Raw genomic sequence first — 12,425 nt, forward strand, 5'->3', positions numbered from 1 at the left:
GTGGTATATTGAAGTAAAGAGTTTGAAAGAGACTTTTGTGAGTTGTATCAGACTTTTACAACTTTTGTTTATTATTTTTCAGACGTGCTTGCTGTACAACAAGCACTTCATTCCCAGTCCTTGATAGACGTGAAGGAAACCTCATGCACCAATAAGGGACCAGGGATGTGTTCGAGGTGTTGAATAAAGGCCTAATTCTGACCGACGAGGTCTATAGGTGTGTTTCGGGATGTCGCCTTCGCAGCGGGAGGTGTTTCGAGGGCATTTAAAAAAATCATTGGTTTCTTGCACTAGCGACACTGAGAATCTGCTCTGCGGCACGCTTAGCAGCCATTTCAAACCAAAGACTTGTAGCTGTCGGACTGATGATTGTGCGGAAAAACTCGCTGAAGAGAAGAGAAAACATGCACACTGGTTTCTCGTCGTCTTTGATTGAGTGGCTGGCCATTCACACCGTGCATGCCGACAGGTGCGCGCAAAACCCGCACGCTTCCTTGGTGAACACGCCCAACCACCGTCTGGTAGCAATGGCCCTCAAATTCGAAGCTAAACCTATAGAAGAGCGCTAATAAGCTCGCTTTCAAAACAAATCACACTTCATATTTGGATAAAACTTAAGTCTGCAGTAAAGTTTCACCCACAATGAGGACCGCCACAAAGAATTACTCCAAACACAGAAAAAAATCCGCTGTCAAAAATTTGTCTTGTTACCTCGACTAAAACCTGATCGCAAGAAAAAATTATGTAGTCTAGGATTTTGATACCTGGTATGTTTGTCAAAGTCAAACATTAAAAAGATGATCTCGTTTACTGCTGCTGTTGGCTATAAGAATAATACAGGACGCCGCTGACCGCGGCCCAGTGTTAAAAACTGTCCTTTTTTAAAGTTATATCCTACTATGCATATTGATGCCTTTACGGCGTGACAATACCGAACATTGACAGTGAGCACACGGCTCATCGTTGACCGTCCGCTTTTGTGGAGGGCAGTTAATGCCAAGGGCGTCCGCAGAACTTTTTCCAAGGGGAGGGTGGGGGGGGGGGGGGGGGGCTCCCGATGTCTGGGGATGCGACCGGCGGTAGGTTAGCACCAAATAGGAACTAGTGCATAAACAATATCCGTAACTCTAAGGGGTGGAGGGGGGGGGGGGGGGGGGGCAACCTCCCCTCCTCTCCCTTGCCCCCCCTTCCGGACGCCCATGGTTAATGCCCATTTATGGCAGTTATTTTGCTCTATAAAGCTGTCAATGCCGAACCCAAATGGTCTGCAAACGCTTCTCGAGACGAGCATGCAGAATTCCGGGGACGTGAAGAGCACAAACACGACTGCACGCTGAACGCTTTCAATGTCTTGCCCACCAGCGCTTCTAGGCTTAGCTGTCTTCGGCCAGTTCTGCAGTTAAGCGGCGACCGCCGTTCGAGCATCAAAGAGCATGAGGAGGAAACTGCTGGAGAACGCGAGAGATGGCGGAGCACATCCTCCACTGAAGCGCTAGGAGATGTGGATTCGATCAGACAGATCGCGTTCGCGGCGAAGAGAGTAAGCTCCGCTCGCGTGGGACGCGTTTGCATTTGGCTATTAAGGCAAACATACTACCTGTCAACGTGCAATATCCCCGATTAGCCGCATTGACCTTTTCTTTCTTAATGAGAATCGTAATGGTTGCCAATTTTCTCTAACCCGATAATAAAAAAATCAACCCATTGGGACCACTTTCTGCCTTGATTGCCAATACCTGTGACCCCTGTTTAATTAAAACAGTTGCCAAAAGACTTGCACTTTCGAGAAATTTCTTTACTGCATTCATTGTCGACGGCATAGCGCAAAATGTAGAAGCTCGCATGTGTCTTGTTTTTCCTGTCGTTTTTGCGCTATTCTGTCCATAATGAAATGCTACCCACAAGTCAAGCTTTGCATTTTGCTTCACTGGCTTGTCTTGTGTATAGATGCCATTTGCAACCATAATGTTTTTTTTCTTTGCACCCACCGCCTGTGGCGCACTCATAAGATCTCTCGCCCGGCTGCAACCCTGGCTACGGTGGCAGCCTATCAATCGAGGCGACACACAAAAAATCCTTCCGCGTGTAGTGTGATGTTAGCGCACGTTAAAGAACCATAAGCGGCATAATTAATTCATATTCCTTCACTACGGCGTCCTTAAAATTCATGTGTCACCTCATGACATAAACCACCTGCAATTCGCAATTTGAGTTTTTTTTTAAAAATAATTTTTGCATTAAGTACCTTTCACTCGTATATCAGGGCATTCGTATTACCATCCTTTAGGAGCTTAAGTTTTGGAAGTAAAGGAATAGAAAAAATGACGACCAATGTTTGAACAGGTCACGCAATGCAACAACGCTGTGCTAGTATGAGAATAGTCTGAAAATGAACATCTTATATTTAATTGCACAAAGGTATTTCAACACAATTAAACACTATTTTTTTCATAACGAAATCAGAAAGTATCTAGAAGAACGTCCCAAAGATACACTGCGTCGGGACCTAGAGAACGCATTACTTGAAATAGAAATGGTCTAAGAAATGACGTCTTTTTGTGTGCTCCTACGAAGGATTTCCGTTACGCACGTACTCGAGTGAGGCTTGTGGTAGAGCCAAGCCCATAATCCGCTAGCGTCAAGATCCGCGAGTAGCCGTTCATCACTAATCGTGTTAAGGAAGGGCAGCAAGCCCCAAGAGAATTAATTCACAAGAAATGAATAAACGCAACCCTGGAGACAGCCTATTCGGAGAAGAACAGCAGTAACCTTTCTTCTTCCCTGGTCACGAATTGTTCTTTGAAGTTGATTTCAATTCAGTGCATGCACTTGACGAAAGTACCTACGCTCATTCCCGTTCGACATGCCCTCTTTAACGCATCGCGGCCGGTAAGAAACCTCAATAACCTCACTGAAGGCCGGAATCTCGACCGTTCCTCCTTGTAACTGGTATTACTTTCTCCGCACTGTATGCATTCGAAATCGTTACACCCACTGATAAGCGCGAAAGCAATGTGCTATGGAATTACCTGCTTAGCATATCTTTGTTTTTCACTTTCCGTCCTGTTTTACATTCATCTGAACGTAATTAGGACTTTTTTTTTCCTGTCTCCCACTGTCCTCCTCAAAAGTTGGTGATAAAACGCTCCATGCCAGCTACTATAAAAGGGCTGCGACGACTCTAGACAAGCAGCAGTTGGCTCCCCAGCAGCAGTTTACAACAAGCACAATGGTAAGTTTGAGCAGCACGCAGTCTGCCGTCGAAAATTCACGCCATAAAGATTTAAGAGCGAAGCTCTATGACGATAAATTTGCTTGAACTTTCATCACTATGAAAACTACAAAGAAATTGATTCACAGTTAAGCTACAATATGAGTACAACGACAGTGATAGCGCGACTTTTTCCTTCCCTTTTGAAGTTAACAACGCTTATTTTGATTACCGATTGCCTATCTAATTAATCTATTCCAGTTTTCCACTTCCAGCTTAGTTTTAATCACACGGTAAAGTAAATTCTTTCTATGAGTCTATTTCGAAAGGTATCTTGCAAACCTCAAGATTTTAATTAAGTATAACCTCTGTAAACCAGCGAGATTTACTTCAGTCTACCGCGTTAAAAAAGACACTGTAAGTTATAGGCACTCCATGTAAAGATTTCCGGCCCACCCATTTCTTAGTACCTATACGAGGAGTGATAGCTGTCATTAATCATAAGCTGACTTAATAAACTCCTCCATCATTCTAACTTCTCGAAGCTGAGGTAAAAGCGACCGCTTTAGATCAGAGGAAATATCTTCCATCTGCTAAAAGCGCTCATGCCCCATCGGTCAACATACGAGCTTTCAGGCGGCAGACACTGTAAAAGGAACCCTGTTTATGCGAGAAAATTATACTGCATAGCGATATCCACCATGTAGGACCACTGAATGCAATAAGTATACACAGTGACTTTATTCCATTGGACTGCATTGCTTACCGCAAGCGTATCTTTCAGATCCGCGCTAGCATCCTCCTGGCTCTGGCCACCAGCGCCTTCGGCGGCTTCGTCGGCACCGGCGTTGGCTACGGATTCGCCCCAGCTGCTAGCTACGCTGTGGGTGCTCCAGCCTTTGCTGCCTACCAGGCTGCCCCAGCTGTGGCCACCACTGTCCACGCTGCTCCAGCTGTTGCCACCTACGCCGCTGCTCCAGTTGTTGCTGCCGCTCCAGCTGTCACCAGGGTTGCCACCACCTATGCTGCTGCTCCAGCTGTGACCGCTGTTCACGCTGCTCCAGCTGTCGCCACCTACGCCGCTGCTCCAGTTGTTGCTGCCGCTCCAGCTGTTACCAGGGTTGCCACCACCTACGCCGCTGCTCCAGTCGCCACCGCTGTCGCTGCCCCAGCCGTCGCCACCATCGCTCACGCTGCTCCGGTCGCCACCTACGCCGCTGCCCCAGTCGCCACCTACGCTGCGGCCCCAGCTGTTGCCACCACCACCGTCCACCACGCCCCAGCTGTGGCCACCGTTGCCCACGCTGCCCCAGCTGTCGCTGCCTACCACGCCGCCCCAGTCTACGGCTACGGTGTTGGCACCCTCGGCTACGGTGTCGGCCACTATGGCTTCGGCCACGGTCTCCTCGGCTACGGTCTGAACTACGGCTACGGTCTTGGCTCTCCCTTCGACTACACCACCCTCCTCCGCAAGAAGAAGTGTGAGTTGTCATGAACATTTTTGTTTTGATATTCTGCAACTCTTTCGGGGGGATGCTTCTCTATATAATCAGTTTAGCAGTGGGGCTCTATAATTCAGCAAACAAGAATTATATTAACATTTCATGTTTTAAGCTCGGTTACGTTATCAAAATTGTCCCCCTAATTGTGTGCATGTCATTAACATTTTTACCTTCTTTATTAATCTTACAGAAATTCTTCACTGCTGCTCTCAAGGAATGAAGAAACACGTCCATATGTTTTTCTTATAGAAAGAATACATGTGGAAATAAAACCTTGTATATATGCCTTTACGCCTAAATGTTTTTTTTTTTCATAGTGGTTCTCATAGGGTTTCTTGCTTCTCAAGTATGTGAGTTTTCAGAGACAAGTTTGCGTCGGCTGGCGGGGGCCAGGGTTATATAGGGAGATCTGGGAGAGGCCTTGGTTCTGCATTCAGAGTAGTCAGGCTCACGATTATGTACTCTTCATGCTTGCAGCAATAATGCATAAGAACTAGTAGAACGGCTGGCTAATAATGAGTACCTAAATTTTACCTATTACTGCTAATGTCCTTAATTTCTGGGAGGAGTGTTGTCCATCGTCAAAATTATCCATAGTTTGTCGAATTTCGAAAACGCAGTTACAGTCGGCTTTGTGGCCGAATACATTTTAGAAGTTTCGACGAGTTAGGTACACGGGAGGCTTTTGTCTGCAAGCTTCTCGAAATCGCATCTAATTTTGCGCGACTTAAACAAAATTTACCGGGCTGGGGGGTAACTGCGTTTTTGAGTTATTAACAACAAAACTGATGTGCCCCCCCCCCCAATTTTTTATTTATCTTGAAAGTGGAGCTGCCTACGAAATCTTTCTTTTCGTATACAGTGCGATAATTTTGGAAATGATTGCAACCATAGTTTTTATTATCCACATAATTCAAGACTTCAAAATAATAATTGTAAAAGGGCTGATTATGGCTGCTGTCACAGCCGTGAGATTTGTAGCTCTTGCATAGAAATAAAAAACGTTGAAATAAAGAAAAAAACAGAACGATAAATAAATGTTTGGTTATGTCTTGATATAGAAATAGAGAGCGTCCTTTGTGTCCTCCACTCACAGTGAGTTTTTTGCAAATGTTGCTTTCATGGAAAATTGCCTTTTTGTAGCAGCAAATTTTAAAGACAGGAGACAATCATCTTTTGTAGGATCACATGGCGTTGGCTGGCATAAACAATGTTTGATTCTCTCCGTCAAATGTGTGGGCACAGTTCGGCTCTGTTTATCAGCGCCCATTCGTGTCCAGAGCCTCACGCACATTCTAGGTTTGTTGCACTCAGAGCACGTCTTTGGTCTGCTACTTCTCAGCTACGTAAGTGGTCTGAGAGGCGTTTCAGGGCATTTGAAGCGTCTCACGAGTACGCATCGTACATGGTGAGAGCAAATATTGCTCGAAACGAAAGGCTGGATGCATGCATCGAGTGGCCAAACTCCCCCCTCCAACTTCCCACTAGCGCTCACCTGGACGAGCATTAACGCAACGGGAGGCGCATGGAGAAGGTTGTCACGTGATCATCATAGAACGGGCCTACGTGTTGGTTGTCAAAGGATGTTCCTAACATAGCTCTGCTGTAGATGCCATTGCCCAAGGAATATTTTGCTGCCTACCGCGGTTTCTGAAGCGCCGAATGAGGTACGGCTCCTACTGAGAAAAAAAGAAAAATTCAAGAGTAGTGGTTAATTCTATAGTTTACTTCTCTATATTCAGGGTACACAATATGGACTAAATAGCGGAAAGTTGAATTAGTTGGTTGCGCTATGCACAACCAACTAGCGCAAGACAAGACTAACGCAAGGTTTATTCGCACAGAATGGAAATTCATACACGTGATATGAAGAAGAATCAGGCCATCCACACAAGATGCTCTCTAATACCGTTCCTGTTGTCTTCGATGCGCTGTATATACATTGTAGAAAGCTACATGTGGTCACTGATATCAAGAGGGAATTCGCACTGAGCAGAACATAATAGCGTTTTTAGATGATAGTAGCTTTCGCCAATGTTCCAAAAAGGGAACATCAAAAAATTCTAAATCATTGAAGCCGTGGCTACATTTTTTGAAGGTAATTTTAGAAAACATAAGTGAATTGCACGAGGAAATGTTCATCCTTGAAGCATAATTTCATAGTGAGGCGTTTAAAAAGGTAAAGCTTGCCGACTGCGGCCTTTGGCGTCCAAAGAACAAGAGTTACTTGTGCTCCACAGCTGACGAGAGGCAGAATTCCTAACATTAGAAGAGATATGGCTTATGATGTCGGAAAGTTTAAACTAAAATTCTAGCTGGGGCTAGTTAGCTCACACTTGAAACATTAGAGGGCAGCGTAAAACGACGGCACAGAACACCGCAGAAGCACAGACCGCCCCAGTGCAGTGTTTCTGTTGTGTTCTGTACCTTCTTCTTGCACCACTCTCTTATGTTTCAACAAAGTTTAAGACGTCCAATTGCGATTAGACTCACAATTGTGACTGTATCGGATTTCGGACCTAAGAATGAGGTTTCAGTTAGCAAACTTGCTATTTATATATCTTGGTTTTTGCTTCTTATCTCCATGGTGAAAATTAGGCCGAAAAAGATGTCTATTTTTTAAAACCTTCGTTTAATAACAGGCTCTGCTGAAAAGGCCTATTTCGCACATCATTAAATATTAATGACGATTACACATCCGTTGGGATGAGGATCGTCAGTGTTAACTGTAGCAGCGAGAACTTGTGAATAGCACAGTGCTCCATGGGTGCCTTCTGCATGGCAACCAGGCGTGTCTAATGGCCGCCTTCGGGCCAGCGTTTCTGCCAGGAACACTTCGGTGGGTGAGAAGGACCCTGCGATGTCTCGGACTCTTCGCGTCATGAACTCATCCCTCACCTTTCGGTAGGTGCACACGCACTAATATGCATTTTACGAGGAGCTTCGCCTAAATGCCTGGCGTCGCAAAAAGCAGCTAACCGATTCGCCATCACGATTGCCATGGAACTCTTGGGCACAGGGTAATATCATGAAGAAATAGTATAGCTGGAGAAATGGTAGAGTGGCGAAATCCGACGTCTTGGTTTCTAACGCGACTGCATTAGGCTTCGCATCTTGTGGCTTCGCATCCTGCGTCCTTGACAAAAATTACTGATTGGTTGGGAGAGGTCACGTGGCTATGTGAATAAGCCTTTGCAACCTGCCGATCATATGTTGCAGTTGAAAAAATTAACTTCAAATGAATTCAATTCCTATATGCTCACCATGGCACTGCGCATGATGTGATTTCACGTCATGCGTTAGTCACAGAAGGCCTAGATAAGGTGCGAGGGCGATTTCATCAGAACGTCACGTGATAAGAAAACGAAAAGTAAAAACTGAAAAACAAGAGGTAGCATGCAATCAGGAAAGTGTGAGACAAGCAGTTTGGATGAGGTTCTCTACGGACACACTCAGCGCATGGTGATATTTTTTTTTAAATAAAGAAACCATGACAGTGACAGCATTTTCCATGTAGTGAAAAACGGGCATAGATATCTATACATGCAGGAGCAACATTGCTTGCAAAGCTGTGGCATCCCATTCTTAAAGGTGCACTGAAGACGAATCTGAACTCGTCTTTTTGCCGCGGGAACTGGATCTCCACGTTCTGAGCATCCTTAGAAACTGCGATTTATGGACCTGTGTGGCCGATTTCCCTAATTAAGTTGAATTAACGTCCGGCTCCCGCCTTTTTTTTCGAATTCTGCCCAGTACGATGGGCGGAGTCGGCCAACGCGTGGAGTGCCTTTCAGCCAGCTCCGTGGAGGCTTTGCTTTCGCTTTATTTTGTTTTTACGTTTCTGTGAATAAATAGTTTCATTCGCAGATAATATAGCCGTAAAATAAGCCCGCAGAAATAAAAATACGCGCGGACTATTTGCTTCTACGGACTACTACGTATTACTCCGCCGATGTCAGAGCGGCAAGCCGCCACGGGACTGGGTGAAAGGCACTCCACGCGTTGGTCGACTCCGCCCACCGTACAGGGGAGAATTAAAAAAAAAAAAGGCCGGAGCCGGACGTTAATTTGATTTAATTAGGGAAATCGCCCACACAGGGCAATAAATCGAAGTTTCTAAGAATGTCCGGAACGTGCAGATTGAATTCCCGCGGCAAAAAGACGAGTTTATTCCTCTTCACAGCACCTTTAAGGGGACTTACGCGTGCCCGTAATTTTGGTTGCCTTTTTCGCGTTACATATTCCCGGTGCAGGCGCACATGCCGAAGGCATGACCCTTCTTTGGGTTCTTTTACCTTTTCTTGAAAATTCGAAGGATTTTTCGCAGTTTAAGATCAATAGTTTTAAAAACTTATACTGAAAATATCTCAGTTAAGCCACTAGAGCACTGTGTTTTCGAGTGGAATTACTTCAAGGTGGCATAATAAAGAAGCAAAAATGCCTAGAGTGTTCAAGTAAGTAAGTACTTACATGCCCACAGCAAGGTCACACCAGAAAACATGAATAAAAAATGTAGCGGCATGATGAAGCGTACGGCACGTAAATAATTTACATAAATAAGATGCAGACAAGAGGAACGGAGCAGGAGCACTCAGTTGCTAATTAGCTACTCTTGCCTGATATCCATCGAAGGCAATAAAATTCCGTTCCTACGAAACATCAAGCATGCACCTCGATCATACCACTGATAAGCTGCTGTTTCAAACAGAAGAGCTTTTGACGCCATTCCTGCTATGTGCGTCGAATAATAATATGTGCGTCTTGCTTCGACCGTTTACGTACTTATATTTTCGTGTATCCCTTGAAGAGATTTAAAGAGTGCGTAGCTTAATACCTATGTAATGGCCTACATGTGTCCAAGTGTTAAGTAGTAATGATCAAAGGACAATGTAAACATCTTCGTTATTCGATTTACTAAAATATTGATGATTTCCTTCCATTCCGCAAAAAAGTTTTATCGGTATATAAGGAAAGAAATAATTTACTGCCCATGAGAACCCGTCACGAAGTTGCGAAATTATTGAATTACAGAAGTTTGTCCGAAAGCATGGCAACACGCGAATTGTTTTGGACGAAAATTCGACTGCTCAGCTCCGGGCTCCAAACAAGTATCGTTATTAGCGCTAGTAATTAATGCACCATCTTTTCTGTCTTTCATCTTGTAAAACCAGTGAGTAATTAGTTTATCTAGTGTTTCGGGCCAGGATCTTCTTTTAAATCCGTTGATTTTTAGCTAACTCTATAAATGGCAACCAAAAACTCAAAGCGGTTAGACTATTGAAATAAGGCCTCGCATACGGGCTTAATAAAAATCAGTAATCTGCTTTGCCGAAGTGCTAAAGGTTAACAGCTCCATTTCGTTCAGTCGATTTTCGCAGTAAGGAGAAAGTAATGAAATATAGATTAAAACACGACCGTGTGTTAGCCGGCAGTGCTATCACCAGGCACGACCCTGACTTGCTAAAGCAATGTGCTCAGAATGTTAATGCCCCAAGGTTCGGTGCCGTTTCTGCAGAACGAGAGGAATGCTGAGTGCCAAGACGGTAGTGCGGTTTATGCGAAAACATGTGCGAACTTGAAGCATCCCCAAGGAGGACACTAAACATTAATCACATTCCTTGCCAGCCCTTTCTGAAAATGCCTGTTTGTTGCACAAAGTCTGCCTTGTAGTGCCTCCACATCAGCAGCTTCAAATTTGTGACTGGGAAGGAGTGGATTTTGAGCACAAATTGTTAAAGTTCCCCGAAACAAGGAAAGCTGTGCCGAACATTATACATCGCAGTGACGTTGTTAAAGAGTATCACTGACACTATGCATATTACGGTGCGTAAGGCGGCAGTAGAAAAAGGTTTAAAATAAACAGTTCTGGTCGATTCACCGATGTCCTCAATCCCCAACATTTCGCCGCGAAGAGTACGTACCGACAGTGCGAAAAATATTTATTATCTTCGAACTAAACAAACGAGGAGAAAAGTTGTAGTTGTGAAAACACGAAAAAAATATTGTATAAAGTTCAATTTAATTGTGCTTTGTAGAATATTTAATAACGATTTTTGTTTCTGCGTTAGTTTCATTGTGAAACGAACTCGTTTAAAATAGGGAATCCCTGAATACAGGCTATTATTAATATTGAAAGCGGCGATTACATTGTTCGTCTCTTTATATTTCTTTTTTCATTTCAGTGACTTGGCACGTTGAACTTCTACAACCTCTTCCCTGTGGCTGCACTTATCACACATTTCAGGTGTGTACGGTGTAGGCAACCGGAATCAATTTCTTGCTAACGTCACTTCCTTTTCTTTTTCAATTCTCAAACCCCTTCATCCTTACAATCACGTACGAGTGATGTCAACAAAATCTTCGTTATGAGTTCGGTGTAAAACGGTATCTCAACCAAACCGTTCACATTTTGCCGAATACACACGTGCCCGCTCATGAGACACACTGTCTGTTTAACCTGCGATCACTTTCAGCCGTTTGACTTACAAGATCATAAACATCAAAGCAGCTCCATGGCCGTGTTTTGTCCTGAGGCTGCTAATGACGAAAAAAAAATTGTTTTTGGGGAAAGAAAATGGCGCAATATCTGTCTCATCTCTGGATGGACACCTGAAACCACGCCGTAAGAAGAGGAATAAAGGAGGGATTGAGAGAAGAAAGCAAGAAAGAGATGCCGCAGTGGAGGGGCTGCAGAATAATTTCGACCACCACTGACACGGGTCAGGAGCCGAGTACCGTATACCCACTGAGCCACCGCGGCATCGCCCTTGCGGAAAGCCTTCATTGAAACGTGGCCGCCGCGGCCGACATAGACTTCGGTCCTTCGTATCAGGAGCCAAGCTTCATTAGCACTGATACTGTGGTTGGCTTTCCTGGTGGCTTATTTTTTGTATTTCGTGCAACTGAAGAAAAAAATTTCGAGGGGGCACTTTCGTCATTTACAGTGCGATGAGGCGAAAGCGTTTCCCGCAACGCTCTCCAGCGTCCTTACACTAGACAAGGAGAACTTCATATGCGTTGGCAGGAAGACGAAAATTTACAAAGAATTGGACTTTTTATCGGATTGGTTTCCTCTCTTGATGCGCTGTATATCATTGCCGGCCTTTTAATTCTGTTATATTTTCTATCATGTTTGTGCCACGTAACGTCAACCTAGGTGCTCTGTAAATAGTTTTTTTGGGTGCATACACACACATATATATGTATACCAGGTGTCCCAGCAAAATGTAACCAAGCTTTTAAAAAACGCGGAGTGTCCTAGCCGTCTCAAACCAAATGAGGGTTGTTTAGAGGCGCGTGACCTAGTCTGCAGTATTTTTTTCGTTCTTCAAGGTTGACTAATCAGTTAAGCTTAATTAACAAACTTTTTAATTATTGACTTGAGGAACAAAGTGTCAATGGAAAAGTGGTAGATCGCTTTGACAAACAGCTTACTGAGACATTTGCAGCAAAGTAATATTTACGTAAAGTAGTTTTTTTACCGGACTTTAACCATAACCCGCACAATAACAAAAAAAAAGAAAAGCTTTCACATGACAACTGTGCCACTTCAACATCCCAAGACGAGCCTTAAAGAATAAAATCCATTTTTTGTGAAGTCCTCTCCTCGATGAGACTCTGGGTGCACATTGGGACAGAGAAGTGAGCGAGCAGCTGGTCACGTGACAACTTTGTTTTAAGGCCAATAAATGCAGCTATGTAAATCGTAACTT

General features: G+C 44.2%; 1 protein-coding gene across 1 annotated transcript in view; it reads left to right on the forward strand.

Annotated features, from left to right (window-relative positions):
- Window positions 1-4,706, forward strand: part of LOC149363356 (uncharacterized) — a 40,039-nt gene extending 35,333 nt beyond the window's left edge. Inside the window, exon 3 of the mRNA XM_089568478.1 lies at window positions 4,125-4,706. Coding sequence (XP_089424604.1) covers window positions 4,125-4,706 — 582 coding nt within the window. The remainder of the gene's footprint in view (window positions 1-4,124) is intronic.
- The last annotated feature ends 7,719 nt before the right edge of the window (window positions 4,707-12,425 follow it).

This window comes from Amblyomma mixtum, chromosome 2 (assembly GCF_055824585.1).
Source record: "Amblyomma mixtum isolate Tamu chromosome 2, ASM5582458v1, whole genome shotgun sequence".
In the NCBI taxonomy this organism is placed as follows: Eukaryota; Metazoa; Arthropoda; class Arachnida; order Ixodida; family Ixodidae; genus Amblyomma; species Amblyomma mixtum.